This window comes from Pyrus communis, chromosome 8 (genome assembly GCF_963583255.1).
Source record: "Pyrus communis chromosome 8, drPyrComm1.1, whole genome shotgun sequence".
NCBI lineage: Eukaryota > Viridiplantae > Streptophyta > Magnoliopsida > Rosales > Rosaceae > Pyrus > Pyrus communis.
In genome coordinates, this window is record NC_084810.1 from 8,668,190 (window position 1) to 8,689,800 (window position 21,611).

The following is a 21,611-nucleotide window of genomic DNA, read 5'->3' on the forward strand; positions in this document are numbered from 1 at the left end:
CCTCCTTCACCATTTTATTAAGAAATATAAAGGAAAGTAAATGAAAAAAAAAAAAAAAAAAACAACCACGAGAACTAAATCAAAACCCGCAGTGACCAAATGCTCAACGAAACTGATAACAAAAATTTAAGTTATGAGAAGTCAAGTAAGTTTCAATGTGACTTTTATTTTCCTATTCAAACCCTAACATAAAAATAATTAAGTTAGGGAGTAAAATTGGCTCATGGGCTCTAATAGGCTAGTTTAACTCTGGTAGGTGTGAAGAATGAAGATGCAAAACCTTTAAACAGGCTAATTTGGTGTCTACAATTTGATGAGATATGATAACTCCATCTTCCAGAAAGCGAAACCTACCATCAAGCTATTCAATATAATTAAATCCTAATTATCAAGTGAGCCACATATATATGTTTTCCATTTGCAGATAAGAACGAGAGAATACCAATATTAGGTGAAATAACAATGCATCTTATATTTCGATAGGGTGTTCGAATAGATGGTGCTGATCTGAAAAATCTCTGCCAATTCACCAAACATATGGTAAGCTAGCATTGCCTTCTTTTTTTTATTTTTTTATTTTTTATTTTTTATTTTTTTTTCCAAACGAGCTAGCATTGCCTTGTCCCCCTTGATTTTGGTGGCAGGTGTAGGGGTGACACTAGAACCCGGTTCTATTGTCTTTCTCCTTATCCCCTTCCCTACTTTGTTATGTTGCTTTGTTGTTTGTTGGCTTCGGTGTAGCCTTTCCTTGCACCTTTCTGGCATCTTTGCCTTAGTTTTATATCTCTAGTTTTCAAAAAAAAAAAAAAAAAAAAAAAGACAAACGAGCTAGCATTGCCTTGGAGTATTTATATTTGACACTTCACAATTACGCAAGGATGATCGCATAAATTTTGTTTGTTTGTCAAAAACCTTTAGGTCTTGCGAGTCCTGAGTTGACCTTTCAATATGACAAAGAGAAAATGAAGGGAAAAAGTGAAGGGCAAACGTGTTTGACTCTTCCAGAAGTCGATTTTCGTCATGGATTGGATTAATCGATTAATAAGTTGACGTCTTAAAATTAGTTGACTTTGTTTAAAGTCTCTTTTCCTTTATACTCTACGCCTAGTTGCATGCATTTTTTCTTTTATTAAAACAAACACCTTTTTAATTCTTCCATCCCCTTGCGGTGCCATAGAACACATTCGCTTTACTTCGTCCACTAGATGTCAATTGCCAAAGGAGGTTAGGTAATGCCAATTTAATAAGACTATTGAATGGTATGTTAAGTTGACGAGAAGAATTGTTGTATGGCCGTGAAGGAATACGACACGACACGGAAGTACGAAGGGATACCGACGTGTCTATGCATAGTAGGTTATAAGTTAGATTTTCTTGGTGAATTACATTATATGACAGTTGATGCATCAATTAGAAAATGATTTTGTTAAGTAATACAAGAATTATTCGTACAAACTATACATGTGTCGGTGGTTAAGAGCAAAATGAAATTATGAGTTGAGAAAAAGTTGGTAGTTGATATATATAACATATATTATAGAGAGAGAGTTTGTGGATGTGTACTATTTATTTGCGAATTGAGCACCTCCCCTCCCCACCCATGATATTAGAATGGGGAAAGAATTAAACTTTGATTTTGAATATTATTCACCTACATAGCCATGATAGAGAATAGGTAGTGGGAACAAACTTGTTGACTCCTCTCAATTGTCTAACAAAAGTCTCTCTTCTTCGTTCACGCGGGAAGCTTCATCAACCTATCAATAAATTAAATTGACTTCTATGTCAAGCCAAAATATATATGAAGACTTGAATATTCTCCGCTAGTATGCGAGAGCGAGGTTTATAATATTAGTGTACTCGTGCCGTGAAAGTCCTCCTTTTAACTGCCCGCCCGAAGCTGGCCACTGTTGTAGTTGCAAAAGGGAAGAAATCGAACATCACAGCAGAGAGCAATTCACTGGCTATGGCTAGCTCTTCACAGACTGTAAATGTATTTAACCCTTCACATGCATGTCAGTGAAAAGCCTAATGCCCACATGATAATTGTTGTCATGAGGAGAATATTCAAAGAAAATATATGCAAACAAAAAGGCTGGCCTAGCTTGCAAAACTTAGGTGTATAATAAAATAATGCAATCTTCCTAAGATTAATGATTGGGATGTATTAAAAAATTAAAAAGAAATTAAAAAACTAAAAATACAAGCTGGCCTTGTTTCTCCTTCTGGATAACACAAGAGACAGCTCCTCTTGGTTTGTGTATAGAGACGGCATAAGAGGCCAAAAGGGTTGAATATATACATGCATATCCAGGTTATGTGTATGCTTAATTAACCTTAGAATTATATAAATAATTAGAGTGACAACTATTCAAAAATCACAGTTTGGTACCCTAACTAAGGTCCTTAATAACATCAAATCCTCCTAAAATGAAAAATTGCATCGATGCTTATGTATAAAATCACTGACATATTAGACTGCAATGATGGTTAAGCTGCGAACAATATCGATGTTGATTAGTACTGAGCTGTTGAACTAACTATGAAACTTTGACAATTCGAGTTTGAGACCTCTTCTAGTATTGGGAGCAGCAGTATCATTAAACGAGTAGCTAGTCGGTGATTTGTTAATGTTGTAGGCTTGGAGCCCTTGGAACTACTAAAACTAAAACAAAATAGAAAAGAAACTCCACTAATGCCTAGTTTGGCAGGCAAAATTAAGACACGAATGATAACAATGGGAGTGAATAAAATCAAAATTATGATTATCTGATTCAATTTCAAGATTGTTTGATACAAAAGAATCTTCTATCACACTATTACTAATCATAAATTCAAAATCTAAATCCTCATCAGAGTTTAAACTCTCAATCTCTTCAAGAACAATTGAAGCCACAGTTGAAGAAGTTGCAGCAAAAACTTCATCGTCTGAGACGACATTGTTGTTTGCAACAACCAAGTTTTTGATTTCTTCGTCGCCATTGCTTCTAACAGTTGACCAACTTTCATCAAATTCCCAATTGGGTGCATTTGAAAATGTCGAAAATCCAGTCAGTTTCTTGATCCTTTCTGTTGGAGAATTCAAACAAACACCTTCAACCTCAACAGATTGCAATCCCGTTGGACTTTCAGATCCTTCAAATGAATCCCAAAGGCCTTGATCCAACACACTAATTGGAGACCCCATTACTTGCTCGGTATTGAACTTAGACCCCAAATGCTCTTCCAGAAATGGATGCTCAAGAAGCTGCTTAGCTGTCCACCTCTCTCTTGGATCTTTCATCAAACACTTGCTCAAGAAATCCTTACCCTTGCTCGAAAGTCGGCTTGGAATCTCCGGTAAGTCACCGGAGAATCCAATCCGGTAGAGAGCTGAAACCGGATCATTTATCTCCGGCCAAGGCCCGCCACCAGTTGCCATTTCTATAATTGTGCACCCTAGAGCCCATATGTCAGCCTCAAACCCCTGCTCTTCACCGCGAGCAACCTCCGGCGCCATAAACACCGGCGTACCCGAAATAGTAGCACGTGCCTCGACGGAGTCTTCGTCCTCTGCAACTCCTTGTACCAATTTAGCACAACCCAAATCGGCAATTTTGGCGCTCTCTTCGGTCACCAAAATGTTTTGGCTCTTGATGTCACAATGTACCAACTTATTCTCATGCAAATACTCCAATCCTTGCACAATTTGATGTGTGTACAGTTGGATCATGGCCTCCTCTAGCGACCCTCCCAGCCTCCGAATTGCGTCGAAAAGCGTGCCGCCGGTTACGTACTCCATGCAGAGATTGTACATATGCTTGTTGTTTTCAATGCTAACATTGCAGCCCAAGTACTTAACTATATGGGGGCAACTTAGCTTGGACAAAAAATATTGCTCCTTCTGCAAAAAGGACGAGCTGGAGAGCTCGGTAGACTTCACCACGAATTGTTCGCCAGAGATGGTGCTGGTGGCGAGGGAGACTGTGGCAGTGGAGCCGCGGCCGACTGTCGGTCCTCGGATCCAGTGCTCCATGGCAGAAGAGAAAATGTGAGAGTTTTGAGTTTTATGTTTGGTGGCCAGTTTTGAAATGTTTGCCTAAATGGCTAAATGCTCATTATTTATACATGACATTGGGGTTGGGGGGGTCCAAAAAGTAAACCCCAAAAGTATATAAAATAAGATGTTAATTAACCAGATAATTAACTGTTAAAGCTTCTTGTAATCGAGCCACGTGGCAACGGAAGAGGGGGGTTTGACAGCTCTGGCCGTCTTGGAGCGCAGTTACTAAGGCTTGTAATAACGCCACCCACATGGCGACACATGAACCCACATGCCAAGATTGCGGGCTTAAGAGGAGATTATGGGGGGAAGAGGAGAATATGCTGCTTAAGTGCTTTTGCGTTTGGACTTTGGGGAAGTCGGAAGTCTTTTTTTTTTTTGCGACGCCAAAAAGCACTTAACAAACCTCTAGATGCATTGTCTTTCTCTTTCAACGCGGTTTTAAATTTTTTTCGTTTAGTGTGAATGGAACTTAGTTTTGCACTATGACTTGGTACGTGGGTTGAATGAGTTCACACTCCTCCGGAATCCAAGTAAAATGGATTAATGAGATAACGTTGTTCAGGTTTGTGATTAGGTTGATCGAGTCTACCGGTTTTGTAGTTGACCGTGCACGTAAAGAATTTTCAACTGATATCGAATCTATCGTAAAATTTATATATGTTTACGTACATAATTGATGTTGGGAAGTGTTATTGACATTCTCAAAATCTCATACTACAATTCTCATAAGTGTATTTTTCTTTCCAAATATAGAAAGTTTAGAGTGTAGAATGAGATTTTTGAAGTGCTACTAACAATTGCCTTAATGTTAGGATTTAATGAGTTCAAATTGTTAAACTGCGATAATAGTGAAAAATACGGTAAATGTGATGACATGTGTTCTTAAGTGGTGACTTGTTCTCTAGTCTTGTGACCTTATGTCAACGCTATTAAATTTCCTTTTGGAGCTTGTGGAAACTTGAGAGCGAAACCAGCACAATACTTGACAATGTGAAATTGAAGAATTCATAGTACTGGGGGCATTAATATGAATATTCAACCGATATTAATGTACATCAAGAATTTGAGGTAAGGCCAACTAAACTAGAAAGCTTCTAATCCAACCGAATTATAAATTTTTAATAAAAAAAACTCGTAGCTCAAACCGTCAACAGTTGCTCATGCATTTGAAATCCCGTATTCTAATACTGAGTGTTAGCAACCTTCTCGTTTTACCTTCTCAACTCTCATTCTCATTCTACAATGTTACTTAATTATTAAAACTGTCTATTTTTCAAATCACTCATTAAAGATCATTTATGCGAAAAATAAAAAAAATATCAGAAATTGTTTAACCGTTGGACTACTGTTTGTTTTCAAATTTCAATGTTAGATGATTCCAACATTATCAATTTGAATCCTCCCTGGTAATTATTCTTGGTGCAAGAAAGTGGTTTCAAAACGTGAAGAAAGGAAATAAAAAAAAAAAACATTGATCCAATCTGTCGGTGCGTAGAGAAGTCTGAGGGGGCAAAGCACTGAAAACTTATCTCCTTTACAGCTAGCTATAAGCACACAGAGACACCAGAGAGAGAGAGAGAGAGAGAGACCCACATTACCAAACTATGTCTTCCCAAATTTACCCGTCTTCTTTTCCCCCTGTTTTTTTTATTTTCAAACCAGTCAGCTTGTGAAGAAAGGGACCAACCGCCCAAACCCATATTGGATAGCACTGGCTTTTTTGCTTATTTGAATTTTCAGTACAGCTCGATTTTAGGCAAAGTTAATGAGCATGCTTTAAGCTGCATTCACATTCTAGAATACATTGATGACATAAATTACTGAATTTAACGGCAGAATGTGCGCTAAAGAATTAAGAGATTTAACGAGTACAACCTCATTCTTCGAAAATTCACATACTAATATATGCCTCCACAAAAAGAAGAATACATAAGAAAATTCCTCATAAGCTCTAGCTCTAAATTTAACATGAACATATCAATCGCGTCTCATTCTTTGAAAATTTTAGACTATAACAATGATATACGTTGCTGAATTTAACGATTAAATATGCGCTGAAAAATTCAAAAAAATATAACCAACGGATCCGAACTACTTAAACTACGATGTGTAGAGTAGCCCTCATTCTTTTAAGTGAATCCAAATTAAAGTTGTTTTGATATAATACTGATAAACTATATAAAAGGAGAGTGCATCTTGGTCACATTTTTGCCTAGTCAAGAAGCAACCAAATATTCACTACTTTGGGAATAAAACGTTTCTTGGCTAAGTAGCTAGGTAGCTTTACGAACAAAGGTTACCATGTGATGATGTCACATTTACAACTACAAATGAAATGAGTGCTATGAGGCCTTGGCCATGCTGTATTGCCTTCACTACGTACTACTGGAAATTCAGACATCCCATGTGAAAATCTACTCTCCTTCAATCTCCATTCGAATTTTAATCACATTCACAACGCATGGGTTTTAATGAACCATTCCCTTTTTTTTTAAGCAGGAAATGTGAATTTCTTGAGGGGCTACTCTCTTACTACTTTATGTTAGATCCAAAGATAAAGGAGAAATTTTCCTCTTTTGTCTACCTTACATCATACCCAACACTATTCTAGATAAGATCTTCACTTTACTTTACATCAAATACTATTTCACGATTCCTCATTTGCTCGTCTCTACTCATCATGTTTAGTCTTGTCGTTATCATCCACCACGCTCCCGCATGTCTCAAGCTCGGGCCTATATAGAGATAAAATGATCCTAACTGCATCTAGAAATGCTATTAACTCGTTAATTAAACAACGTTATAGAACGAAACCACAAGCGGTCTCATCTCTTGCAAAAAAAAATAGGATCCTCTCAATCGTCTTAGTTTTAATTGGTTTCCAATCTCTGCCCCCATCAATCCCAATCCATGAGCTTGATGCCTTCATAACTTGGTTAGAAGATGCATCCCTTGCCAACTAAAATTTGTTTATGCTTTATGCCTTCCCCCCTTTTTATTGTTTCTTTTCTTATGTAGGAATATCTTTAGTCAGCGGCAAACCGAAGGAACCAAAACGATAACATACGAAACCAGATCTACTAAACAGACGATGGCACAGGAATAATAAATCAGTTTTCAGGGTAACTATATATTCTGAAATTTTTAATCGTTAAATCGCTCCAAAGGGTTTTAGAATCTAAAATTCGAAACTCGGGGAATCCCGGGTTATCAACTCAACTAATCCTCAAGGGCACACGTAGAACGCCAAAATTGAACAGCCAGGGCAAGGCAATGAGAAACAGCCAAACAGAAGTGTATCATGTATGCATCCGTGAGGAGTGGAACATCAGACCTATGCTTCCTCAGGAAGTTGACAATGCCGGAGCTACCACCGGATTAATCCGATGGAGATTGGATATTTCTGTTCTATGTTCATCTATATAAATCCTGAGCGTTCAGTTACAGAGCTGCAAATCAAGTTCCCCATTAGACTAACAAGAAGACGTTTCAAGGGGGCAACAAAGCTCATATAGTAGGTGGCACAAACGCAAGTACATATATATATACAACGATCGATAAAATGTATCGCATCCGAAAACAGTGTCGGAGAATATCCATTTTCTCAGTCTATGCGCAACGTTGAAAATACATCGGATAAAGGCCACACGCTGATATATTTACATGCAATTATGATTCACTCCCAGTACTAGATATGATACTCTGAAACTCCAATACGTAAATGCGAGAATAAGCGACGAGCACAAGCTGAACATGAGAAGCTAATATTTATCTATGCAGCTTCCGCAAACCCGATTCTCTCATTGCCATAGTCAAACACAGTATGGTAGCGACCCATGAATACATCTCCCAAGATCCTGTCACAAAAAACAAAACATTAGTAATTTCCTTTTGAGTTGCTTTCTTGCCAACAAGAACGGAAGGATCATGTAACCAACAAACGTCACAAATCCCGTTAGAGAAACAAAAGTATATCACCACAATGATCTTGACAAAAGCAGGAGGATCGTAAAACTAAGGGGTAATTTGTTTGAGGTCACACAAATATTTCAATATTAGGATTAGTAGGATTAGGTCAATGAAGAGAAATTTTAGCGAGCGATATTTACTTTAGTTGGAGAAGAAATTGACCTTAGTTGAAGAGGAAAATTGTTTCCATCGACTATATTAGAACTGAGATGTCCATCAACTTATACCAACATATGAAATATTTATTGACCCAAACAAAATTCCTAAATAAAAGTCTATAATAGATGGCAGATTGTACCAGAGAGGTCCGCGGGGAGGCGGGACATCCAAAGCAGTAAATCCACTAATGCATTGTGCTACATCTCCCTCGCCTACCTTGAGCACGTACTGATTTCCATAAAAAAAAAAAAACGAAAGAAATATATTAGTAATGCAATCAAGTAAGCCACCGTTAATGCTTTGCATGTACAGACAGGTCAGTAGCTGGAAGAGATAACACAAGATACGCCGTCAAACATAACTTTAAGTGTCAGAACAATGAAAAGCATATCTAAACATTATATGGCACCTGCTCAGGGGTGAGATCAAATGTTTGTCCACCAATTGTAAAGGAAACATTGGGCATGGAAGACAAACCACCACAATCAACTGCAGATTCTCCCATTGGGCTAGGCAACCGATCACAGAGCTGCATTTACAAACCAGATTATAAGCAGACCACAAACAAGGCAACCTAGAGAAACATATCAGAGAAAGGGTAACTTCACCTGATTCACATAGTCAAGAATTCGTTCCTGTGTCTGATTCTGCTTGAGCTGGTTTTGCATCCATACAACCGTCATCTCACAAGCAGAACATGTCGCATCAGATAAGCCACCAGAAACCTTGTGAGCGTTCCCCTCCACAACACTCTTGAGTCCAATACTGACCAGTCACATTGGGCAAAATAAATAATCAGAGTGCACTGGAAATACAATAAATAATATATATATGACAAACTGATTGAAGAAACAAATACATGTATCATAAGTAGCCTTGTTATTGTTACGATAGTTCAAAGCAAACATATTTCTATCATATCCCTCAAACCAAAGTGAGTCTAACCTAACACCACGAGTCCCATCGAATGAGCACAAACCAATCTGAGAGCAGATTTTCGCTGGTTGATCCTGCCGAGATAAAAGTAAAAAATACAGTAAATTAGAAATCAAGAAGTACGTATATAAATCTCCTAGTCCAAACCAAGCTTTTGATTGATTTTACATAACAATGGGAGCATAGAAATTGTACCTTTGCTAAAATTCTCTCAATTATGGTTTCCCCATATTCTGCAACTACAGTCTTGCACTCTTCACTTACAATCCCAGAGGCTCCAATGGCATGATTAAGTTCAGTGATAATAGTCTGCAAATGAGAAACAACGCCCAACAAATAAAAGAACAAACAATAAACACGTAAACATGCACATCCACATGCAAATACGTTAACCCTCAAACCAGGAACAGACTCAAAGTTACAACAAAATATGTTGTGAAAAATAATTGATTTTCCTCGTCTAAAGAATAATCAATCAATAGGAAAGCAATAACAGCTGAAGTACCAGCTCAAAATCCAAGGGCCCGTATGTTTCCACTATAAAAGAGAAAAATTAGAAAAAAAAAAATTTGCATTGATTGATGAGAAAACCACAATTGAAAACATCACTAAAATTTGCATATTGATGAGAAAACCACGAAAATGAATAGAATTCCTCTTATAGGAGATGTATTAAGGCCACCCTTAACAAATTCTGGACCATCTACTTAAGTACAACGGAGAATATTCGACTCCAGAACCAAAAAAACACATAATAACACACAAATACACACCGTTGGGCCAACCAACAAAGAAGTTCCAGAATCAGCAATTGCCGAACAGCCATCAGCACAAAATCCTGAAATAGGTATGATTACATCAGACTAGAAGTCAATAAAATCGTACTAAACAAATATCATGTATAAGAAAGAAGAAAGCAAATATAAAATATCTTTCACTTACCAGTAGTTTGACCATCAATCATAACATCACCCATGTCAAACTGCCAACAAGAGCAATAGAGTGGACAATATTAGAACTTTTTCACAAACTTGATTTTTATCACACAATGAACGTTCAGAACACCAACCTGCCAATAGCCCTTCTGTGTAACAGGAACATATGTGTGCTTTCCCTTGTAGTGATTGGGGTCCACTCCACCAAAAACAATTTCACCTCCTTCTTCTTCATCAGCATTACGGTTAAACCAGAATGAGAAAACTGGTTCCTTCAGGAGACCCTGATTGACCATGTTATACCTGCAGAACTCCTAAAGTTAGAATTCTCAGAAAATGAAACATGTGCCATCAACTTCCCTGGGAGTCAATGACACAACCTTGAGGACTAAACAAAGCAAAAATTCATAATAACAACACAGGAGACACAACGTACCACACAGGTACAGCATTTCCAACTGAAATCTCTTGAAATCCAAGTCCAAGTATGCCATCAAATTTGGCTACCAGGAATGTGATGCCGGGTTCCTTTGTTGCCTCAATAAATTCCTGAAACAAACCGCCTGTGTTAGTAAGGGCAAACCACCAACATGAAGTTCAATATGTATGACAAATATGCTAAACTAACCTGATCTTTAACCACAAGATCGCCAACTGTGACATGATCTTCACTAAAGAATCCAGAAATAGCTCCAGTTCCGTACTGGATGGCTGCAGGCTTACCTGCATAATGGAAGAAACCAGAATATCGTCTCTTGTCATGAAAAGGAAAATTCCACCAACGAATACATGCATAAACCCTTGGACTAACAACAATAAAATAGAATAAACAATCATGCTGACAGAAACAAACCATTTTTGTTGTAGGTGCTCGAACTGCTTGACTTGTATTTCGGATGTAAATAGCACGCAATCTGCACTCATATTCAAAATAGTTACATTGTCTCCTATCTAACATCACGAAGAGAGGAAATTAAATTATTAATAACATATAAAGGATAACAAAACTAAGACAAAAGAAACTCACCGAGAAATAACACTTAGATGAAGGTACCCACAAATTTGAACTACCAGTATCAAATATCACAGTGAACTTCTGAGGGGGAGTGCCAATACCAATCTCACCAAAGTATTGAGCATCCATGTAATTCTTGAGAGATACAATATCAATGTCCTCAGAATCAGCCAAATTCCCACCCAGACGATACTTTTGGAGAGCAGCTCTCAGAGCCTCTCCTTCCTTGGAATCAATCTGGGAAGCAACCCTGTTATTATGATCAAGTTTCCTCTTTTTGAGACCAATCCGGAGCAACCCATCATTAGACTCGCAGAAAACCAACGGACACAAGAGCAAGCACAGAAAGAGCGTCGCTGTAACAGATTTGAGTTTGGTTTCCATGTTTAACTGCATGCAGATAAAAAAAACAAAATCCGTTTCCTTAATTGACCAAGAAAAAGAAACTATCAATCACCAAAACAAATCCATTCTAAACCCTTGTTGACGAAAAAACAAAAAAAAAAAACCCCTAAGCCCTTAAACTAGTGAAACGCAATCACAACAGAACTCCACCGGAGTCACAGTCGAGTTTCCTCACAACATGTACACGCAAACAAAAACTACATCTTCCAGTTGGTAATAAAATTGGATACAATAATCAATCAAAAAATTCAACAAAAACGCGTTGCAGACAGAAACGGGTCATCACTGTGTAACACTGCACTCTTTTACTCAATATTTTCTTCAACCACCGTTTATTTTCCTTGAAAATGAATAAAATTCAGATAAAAAGAACAAAATCAGAGTTCAAATTACAAAAAAGTCAGGTCAGCTCGGTTAAATAAACCCAATTTTCGTAATCAACCACAACCATATAAAATAAAACAAATACACTACGATTACTGATCAATTATGCACGAAATCAAAGTTTATCAGAACAAATTATAACGCAAACAGACAGAAAACATTTCTCTAAAAAAATTAAAAAATAAATTCCCGAAAAAAAAATCTATGGTACCTGTTGATCACTGCTTTGATACGAAACTAGGGTTTCGAATTGAATTCCTAAAAAAAATTAATAAATTGAAAGCGATAATTACAAGGGAAATTACAGGAAGAAAATGACTCACAGTAAGTAGGCAGGAAGACGATGAGAAAGGAGGAGTGCGCTTTTCCCCAAACACCTCCCACTGGACAAGATATTTATAATTCCATTTGGATTTCCAAAGCCGACAACTTTTCAATCTTATACGTACACGTGTTCTTGATGACTGATCATCACGTCCGAAGAAGTCGTTTTATTCTTTTCGGACGAGAGAGAATAACCAAGGCAAATGAGCTGTGCTCGTGTGTGGTGAAGACTACAGAGTCTCTGATGATTAGCTTTGGGTCCGAATGGCACAAGCCCATCTCAACTTCCATGATTCTTTCGGCCCAATGACTCAATGCTAAGTCTCAAGCCCAAGATAAATTGGCCCACTCCCAAGTCCCAAGTTTTGAGTTTAATATGGAGGAGCTTATACAATGAAATATTTTGTGAGGGGTTTTAGGTGGTGTCTGATTAAAAATCAGATGATTGAAACATTAATGGTTTGTTTGCGTAACCGTAATTAAAATAGAGGAATTAAATTTAGGAAGAATTAAATTGAGGAAGAATCAGAATAATGTGAAAGATGATATTGTAGTTGATTATCAATGTCATATTTAACGACATTGTCTTCACGTATTTGGAATACAGTTAAATTAGATTTGATTAAGGTTAGCTTACCAGCTCTTGAAAGAGAATTGGTTTTCCACTAGTTAGTTTCTTTTGAACTCTCAAAATTAACTCCGTCGAATTTGCAGGTCATTTCAAAAAATTATATATTGTACATCCCTATATATGTACTTTCTTATTGTAGTTTTGTGTTGTATTTGTAACAGATTTGCGACAAAATTTCTACAAGCATTACTAATTTAACTAGAAAAAAATACAGAGAAGATTTATAGAAGTTTATTTTTTCCCAGAATCTTCAGTAAAAGAGTTAAGAATATCTAGAACATTTCTAGCAACTTTGGTAGTGGCTTTAGCAAACATTAGATAGGCAATTTTATAACCAAAATGTGATGAAAGAATTCCTACTTGATTGTGTTTGCTATCTCATTAGCTGTCTAATAAGTGACTCCATGCATAAAATAGACGTAAGGAGGGATCTCCATGTCTAATACCTTTGCTAGGGTAGACATAACCATTAGCCTTCCCATTAATAAGGAAGGAAAAGGAAACAGAAAATACACAATCCATAACTAGATCAATCCAATAATTATCAAACCCTAACTTATCGTAGCAGCTCTTTCGAAATCAATAATTATTAAGCCATTTGATTATTCGAATTTTATTTCAGCTTTATGTACCATACCATGGGTTTTTGCATACTTTAGATGATCAGCTAGTTGTGAATTTAGAGAGTTTTTGAAAGTATAACCCTTGAATGAAGATCTAATAAATATAAACGATTCCCATCGTAAAATGCATTATAGTTTTAACTTTTTAAGTTATAGAAAGATATTCATCCTTATTATAGAAACTCTATATATATGGCCATATGTACGATTTAAATAAATTGGGCTAAAATTAAAAATAAATAAAAAGACATTGAATCAATGAGAGTCTTTTATTACACTCAAGCTAAATATCGAAGAATTGACTTCATATCAATATTTATCATTACCAATGAAAATGACTTATTCATGTACTGTTGCCACTATCGTGTCTTGGAGAAACATTGTTGTTGGTGTTATTGTTTGATTGAACATTGCCAACGATAGAGGTGATGGCTGCTACCAGAGCCATTGTGAAATTAGGGTCAGCTGTGATGGCTGCTGTTGCTGCATTGACTTTGTCAGCCAGTGAGTGTGTAGTACCATCCAACCCTTGAAGGCTATCAAGAACCGAGAATTTAGGTTGGTTACAAAGGGCTTGACCTAGAATTTGTGGCACAGACGCAAGATTGTTGTGGGGAAAATTTGAAGGGAGCTGGTTTGGTTGGCCAAGTGGCATCTCTGAGGAAGTGGGAGTGTGAGTGAGGTCCAAGGTGACAGTAGGAAATGGGGCTGTAGCCGAAAGTGTTGCCAAGCTTGGTGGGCAGTTAGGCAGTCCTGTTCTTGCTAGGAAGCTGTTTGAGCTTATTAGGCCATCAGCACTAGGATTTGAACCTGATAGAAGCATTGATGCTGCTGCTGATGTAGTAGATGCCATGGCCATTGCAGCTGGAGGGAGTGGATGGTTGTGGTGACCTTCGTATGTTGTTATAAGTATTGTTCGATCTTCCGCACATCTTTGTACCTGGTAATGAGGAACCCAATTAGGTCCATTTGTTAGGAAAACTGATTTTCTCATGCCAAATTAATATTTTGACATGTTGTGTGTTATCAGACTGTTAATCTAAAAAGAGAAAAAAAAAAGTTGTACCTGTTTGCGAACTGGGCAACCAGCTGCCATAGTGCAACGATAATAAGCTCGAGGGCATGGGTTTCCTTTAGCCATTTTCTGGCCATACTTTCTCCATTGGCATCCATCAGACATCTGCACGTTCGAATTTAATATTATGAATGCTAGGCTGTGTATTTTACTTTCTTCAAATTGCTAAGACAATCAAGTCTAAGGTAGATATCGAGAGAAAATATTATGAAATTCTTAAACGAGCCGTACAGTTCTCTTGGTCTTATTGGTTTCTCTATCTTTGAATTATATTCCATCAGTTCCTATTTTCTGCATGTTTTAGGGAATCAAGGTCTTTTTGAAATGTTCGAAAAAGGATATGTTTATATACAGGTATATATAATTTGTCCATGCATCTCATTAGGAAAATTAATTTCAACGAGAGTGGATCATGGTGGGAGGGTAATTAATATTCTTTTGAGATTAATGTTGTCATATAAAAACTTATGTTTTAGATTGTAAATTTGGATCACCATGTGTCTAGATAAGAATCAACTTGACCAATGAAACAATTACACCATTTGACAAATTAGGTAGCAAAAAAAAGATAGTCTGGTGAGAGAACATTTTACTAGTGAGGTAATATTTTATGTATAGATACACACTCATCATATTAGTCAAGCAGAGGTCAAGGTAATGAGTTTCATACCGTGGAAGCCTCAGATCGTGCTCGAACAGAAACCCGAGCTTTTTTAATCATGGACATGGTTTCGGATGGGGCTTGATCCACTTCCCTAGGGCTCATCAACTTGGGAACCTTCTTAGGAATCCACCCTTGAAATTCATGGTCAGGGCTATCTTCTGCCCCAGTAGTACTACTTTTTCCACTAATATCCCTGTGAACATGACTAGTACCCTTGCAACACTCCATTGACTCGACTATGTCGTTTCGAGGGGACGACCCAGAACAATCTTGGGATCTGCAGCCTTCATGAGAACACTGTGAAAGCTCATCTTTCTGAGCCCTTCCCATATCCATAAATTGTCTTGGAGCAAGATTATTGAACTCGTTCATCAACTGCTTCTCTTTTAGTACCTCTGATCCATTTAAGTTCATCTAAAAAAAGCCATGAACGTGATGATATTAATAAAATTAATCAAAGACATAATTAATCAAGAAACGTAATTGAAAAATAATTATGTATATTTGTTCTATATATACCTTGTGTTGTTCTGCAGTTTGTTCATCAGTCTTTTGATTTTTCAGTTTCACAAGGTGCACCTGCAACGCCTGGTAATTAGTGTTAACCTGATGAATCACGCCTCTCAACCGTTGATTTTCTACATTCATACGGCCTAGTTCAGCTTGAAGAACTGCCAACTGCACCCAAAATATTATATATTTTCACTTGAATATCGATCCAAATTAAGATCAAAATAGTTTACTATTTAAAAACACTTGCGGGAAAAAATTTATCAGAGAATATAGGAGTAGGAATAGCATCATCATATTGATTTTTCAAAGCTGAGAAGCAAAAACACTGACTAAATATTCCATGTTAGATGTACCTCATTTGTTCTATGCTTGTCTTCCATATTACGGGAGGACGAAGTTCCAACATCCATGGATGATTTGTCGCTACTGGTGTATGTTGTAAGAAGATTCAATCCAGTCTATAATTATAAAAATTACAAAAAGAACAACAAACCCAATAGCACTAAAAGTCAGATGGTAAAAAAAAAAAAATCAAAATATAGAAGTAGTCAATAACAAGTAACCAGCTATATAGTAGTTTCACACATTTACGTCGGGTAGTTGCTTTTCTTGACCAACCCCGTGATAATCGCATTCTTCTTTAACTTCTGCCGTGTGATCCCTAGCTTCTTTCAAACGACCGTTATGAGCAAAGAAGTCTAATTCATCTACAACTCGCTTCCCATGATGATCGTGATCATCCGCCGTCTTGGGAGAAAGTATGACATGCTGTTCTTCAATTGATCTGCAGTTGTGAATAGAATGATCACTAGCTGCAGATTCCATGACGGATATTGTATACACGTAACGTTTCGATTAATTATAGGTTTGGTCTGCTGAGAGTGACGATGTTGGTGATGAAGACGATGACTGTGGTAGGAAGAATAACAAGAGCGAGCTATGGACAGGCAAGTCGTCGTCCTCCTTTGTCCACATAAATATTTAAAGGGTTTGGGGAAAGGAATAAGCACAAGAAGAGAGAGGGGCTAGTGAAGTTTGAAGTCATAGGAGATGCAACAGACTCGGCTTTAAAAGAGTTTGGACTAAGACCATGAGAAAATGAGTGAGATCTTGTACAACCAACAACATCATGAAATAATATATATGGTAGAGAATAGAGGAGTGAGGTCAGGTGGTGCGTCAAGATACCACGTGGCATTACAGTCTCAGGAAGGAGAGAGAGAGAGAGAGAGAGAGAGAGATCTGTTAGAATCATCTTATCAAAATATTATATAGGTAAACAAAAAAAATTGATAGAAGTTAAAAGCACCATGAGAAACAAAGTGTGTAGTAGAGATTTTCCAGAACTGTCCTATTTTAATTAAAGAATTGTAACATGTGATCGTAAAATAATAATTAACTGCATCATTAACATATAGCTTTGATTTGACCTTCGCCAAAAAAATTTAGTACATAATTAACGATAATTAGTAGCATTACACCTACTGAAATTTACTACAAGTAATGGTAAAACTCATAGAAAAATTCCAAGGAAAGAATAAACAGAGATGGTTGAAATTTTGATTTATTCCCAAGTATGCAATGCATCGTTCCTATTGGTCTGGCGCAATCCATGTGAGGGCGGAGAAGGGGCGGAGTCAACGATATAGACGGCCAAGCTTCCTTTGCGACTATACTGGGTCCTACGTATGTTCTTGTTTGACTGCCCACGTTTTCGTTTTGGATCAAAGACAGAAAGACAGACAGAAGAGAAGGTGGTGTAGTAATTTTGGTGTTCCAATATTCCAATATTGTCATTGTATAGTCACTCGTTGATTCGCGTGAAATATGATGGAACCTTAAAATAAGATAATATGGAACGTGAGACAATGAAGTGTATATATGTATACGCGCACATTTATAACTGGTCAAAAAGAAAATGTGCAAAATGAATGTGATTTTTCAGTGTCGGTAATACTATTTATACCGTTGTCCGTACTAACAAACCTTAAACATAACACAGTGTTACAATGTTTGTTAACTTATAAAGCAACTCACGCGGTTTATTGTCACAGACTTGTTTCATACCAAATAATTACCAACTAACTAGAAGTGAGAAATGGGTTTTTTTTATATGACCCTTAGGAAACTAGGCTATGTTAGCGAGCCGTATCGTCATTTAGCCGAGGTCAGGTGTTTGTTAGGCTTAGGTAGTAGTGTTGTCGATACATGACCTAGACAGTAGTGGTTTTTGTAACAGTGACCATGAGACTAAATAATACTGAAGAAGTAACGGTTTATAAAAAATGGCTTGCAAAATTGAAACATACCTAAAGTCCGTGTATATGATATATACAATAAAGGATTGTTTGAATTTAAATTTGACTAGTCAACTAAGACAGCTCTAGGATCATGAGAATAAATAATACTGAAGAAGTAACGGTTTATCAAAAATGACTTGTAAAATTGAAACATACCTAAAGTCCGTGTATATGATATATACAATAAAGGATTGTTTGAATTTAGATTTGACTAGTCAATTAAGATGGTTGAAAAAACGGTCTCTACTGGTGTTAGTGCAGATTTTCAATTGCTTTTATAAAATCAACTAGATCAACATATGCGAAAAGTAACTATTTGCATACTGGTCTGATTCAAGTAGCAATAAAATCGTTAACAAGAACAAGGTTAGATACCTCCATTCTACTATGTTTGATAGATAAATGTCATGGAAACTTTGTTAATTCCATGTTGAGATTACTAGAGTTATCTCTTAGTAAAGGACCAATCTATTTCAATTGTTTCACAAACTTTTCTGTTGCGTTATCTGATCCCAGAGGCTTAAAGACTCTCACCCTAAGCATTGATACGTAAAGGTATGATTAGAACCATGATCATAACATTTGGTTGTGAACTATAGAATTTCATATAAGGTGATGAATTCCTACCTAAGGAAACAATTCTGGATACTAAGGGACAAACCCCTTTGTTCCAAGCTAACATAGGAAAACCCCATATAGTGGTACCTAAAATGATAAGGTGGAATGAAGTTACTCTACCTAAAAGATGGAGATTGCAAAATGCAACTCTAGCTCAACCAATTCAAAATAAAGAACCTATTCATATAAATCAATACGAAGATGGAGACTTTGAAATACAATTTTCTAGTGAAATGATGGCTAGTTTAAGTGTTGGTTCTAAATTAAGCATTGATTCTTTGATGCACCAAGACCCCTTCTTTTTTGAACAAATTCATTTGGATGGCCAACAACAAGATCAAACTCTTATGAGCAAGATCGTGAGAGAATTGTTTTTGAAGGTCTTAGGCAAACTAGTGAGCAAGTACAAGTTTTACTTTATAAAGTTGAAACACTGGAGCCACTACCCCTATAAGAAATCCTCCACAACCAAAACCATGATGGTCTGTTGTGGATTCTAACATCTTTGTCATAACAAAGTTCGAACCCGATAAAGAATTTATCAAGTTAGACTATCTTAGTGAAGAAAATGCTTTAAAAAGGAGAATGGTTTGAAAACACTTATAATCAAGAAAGGCAAGCTTTCTTAAAGAAAGCCCATTTTCAGCTCATGAAAGAAAATGAGTTTAATACAAGGTTCTTTACTTGGTATGAATGGTGTGCCAAAAAATGGAAGTTTTTTGAATATGCTAAGTATATAAGTGTCAATGAAAATCTATTCAGAACTTATATCACTAAGGAGGGAAAAGAAGAAAAGGTAATTCACCCTCCAAAAAAGGGTACTCTAGTGAATAAAAGAGGAAATTTTGCCTCTCAATATAAGGAAGTACCTAAAATGGCTTAGGATAGTTAAGCTACCATCACTTCCCTATTTAATGGAGTTTTTGCTGTTCTACAACAAAATAATTATACCAACGTATTCCTTTATTAGGCAAGCAAACATCCAAAATTGAGAATTTGTTTCAGACAAACGGTTTACTAAATGCAACAATTTAGGAACCTAGGCCATCAAGTTGAAAAAGCTTCTAACAGTAAGAACACAAATAACAAGCCCAGTCCAGCCATGTTTAAACCATCTTAACTTCTTTACCTAAAATATCACAAGTTTAGGAAAAACTTTGAGAGATGACAATGATTTTGTAAATGCCTTAGCTAAGAGAATAACTTCTATAAGAATATTTGACAAGAACTCTAAAGTTTCATTGATTACTGAAACTAACCTCTCAAATTTAGAAGAACAATTTACTAATACAGGTCTTGAACTAGGACTAAATAGGATAAAATTTGGGAAAAAGATTTAAAGAACACCCCCAACAAAAAATTACTATCTTTGGCTTTTATCAGTTGATATGCAAGAAAATAATATGGGTGAAAGCATCAAATATGATGGAAAAGCAATAGTTGAATGAAATATTGATGGGCAAACTGAATATCAAATCGTTAATACTGTAAGACACATGATGTTTCCATCAGCCAGTAAATTAAACTGCAACTCTAATAGAGAAATTGCTCAGGCCATAGTCGCTGGGTTTATAAGACAACTTCAAGGATGGTGAAATTTCCATCTGGCTACCAAGCTAAAGAACAAATCTTTGGAGCTACGAGCGTAGTTGGAGATAATAATGGTGAGCCTATTCTACAAGAAGATGCAGTCAATACTCTAATCTATAGCATTGCTCTTCATTTTGTTAAAACTACTTAACTCCAACAAGATTGATCTAGAGAGCTTTTAATGAATCTTAAATGTCCAACTTTGTCTCAGATGGTACAAACATGTTTGTTTTATGCTAAAGTCTTCACTATACTTGATTGTTAAGAGAAATTTCTTCTGGATTACTTTCTCTCTTTGTGGAAACGATAAGAAATAGAACGAGGAACAAATTTGGCGGTGTCATACCTTTTGTTTTAGAAACCCTTTGCACGATGAACCCATTGTCACGCAACGTGAGCGGTAAATACTGTGCCTTAAAATCCCACCGGCGATCATAGAACCTCTTTGCGCGACAAATACCTTGTTTCGTTGTGCAAAGGTCCCTTGAGTGATGAAAAATTCATCACCCAAAGACTTGCGCGATGAAGCATTAAGTATTTATTTTCTTTCCCTTAAACCCTACAAAATATGTGCTACTTGGAAAAGCTAGTTAGCTGCAAAGTTTGATGACCTTATCAATTCTTGTATTTTGAGAAATTGTTTTCGAGACGAAAGAAAATAAATACTTAAAGTACATATTAAATTATTATTCATAATAGAAACTAAGTAATTATTTAATGCTATTGTCCACAAATACATAATTATAAAACTAATTTATTTGTCCATAACATTGAAAAATAAAAACTACTCTATCGGTGGTGCTTCATCATATTAGGCTACATCATACTTCCATTACAGGTAATGACACATACCGACCGAAATCAAGGTGTGCTGGCCGTCACGTGAGGGTGACGTAGCCATGTGCACAGTGCGAAAGCAATAATAATAATAATAATAATGCGAATAAATAAAAACCAACTACTAGCAGTACTAGCTAAGATAACATGCTAGTGCGAGATTAAGTGTGATAATACAACCATAGCATAAGTAGCCTAAGTGCAGTCCAGCAGGACAAATACTAATTATACAACACCCAAAGGTGACCATACAATGGTGATAATCTGTCAAAGTTACCGTGGATTCCTCACAAGCCACCAAAAAGCACTCCTAACTAGAACCTAGAGGGGCGCAAAACAGAAAGTGTGAGTAGGCAAAAACAAAGCTTTTCAAAACCATTTCATTTCTCAAATGTTCTAACCCCTTGCCACAAAACCTGTATAATTTCCCATAAAATAGAATATGTATGTATGTATATATATATATGTATCTCAAAACCATGCTCAACAAGCTTTAATCATAAATATGCTATGCCAAATATCTTAATACGATAGAATAAGTAACTCAAGTAAAATAGATCAATGAGAAATAACATATCAGCCGGATCC

At 36.5% G+C, this 21,611-nt stretch overlaps 2 protein-coding genes and 1 pseudogene across 2 annotated transcripts; all 3 read right to left on the reverse strand.

Moving 5' to 3' along the window:
* Positions 1-2,536: 2,536 nt before the first annotated feature.
* On the reverse strand, positions 2,537-4,114 carry LOC137742403 (mitogen-activated protein kinase kinase kinase 18-like; annotated as a pseudogene).
* Positions 4,115-7,617: 3,503 nt separating this feature from the next.
* Positions 7,618-12,261, reverse strand: LOC137743674 (aspartic proteinase A1-like). The gene is made up of 14 exons (XM_068483608.1): positions 12,172-12,261; positions 11,072-11,449; positions 10,898-10,958; positions 10,673-10,767; positions 10,481-10,593; positions 10,179-10,347; positions 10,052-10,091; positions 9,883-9,947; positions 9,305-9,418; positions 9,119-9,183; positions 8,782-8,938; positions 8,583-8,702; positions 8,313-8,401; positions 7,618-7,902 (listed from the first exon to the last, which is right to left on the reverse strand). Exons 2-14 carry the CDS (start codon positions 11,441-11,443, stop codon positions 7,818-7,820), a joined length of 1,545 nt encoding a protein of 514 aa, XP_068339709.1. The 5' UTR covers positions 11,444-11,449; positions 12,172-12,261; the 3' UTR covers positions 7,618-7,817.
* A 1,508-nt stretch (positions 12,262-13,769) lies between these two features.
* Positions 13,770-16,765, reverse strand: LOC137743933 (probable WRKY transcription factor 31). The gene is made up of 6 exons (XM_068483862.1): positions 16,264-16,765; positions 16,032-16,136; positions 15,685-15,843; positions 15,172-15,579; positions 14,493-14,606; positions 13,770-14,366 (listed from the first exon to the last, which is right to left on the reverse strand). Exons 1-6 carry the CDS (start codon positions 16,501-16,503, stop codon positions 13,770-13,772), a joined length of 1,623 nt encoding a protein of 540 aa, XP_068339963.1. The 5' UTR covers positions 16,504-16,765.
* Positions 16,766-21,611: the final 4,846 nt, after the last annotated feature.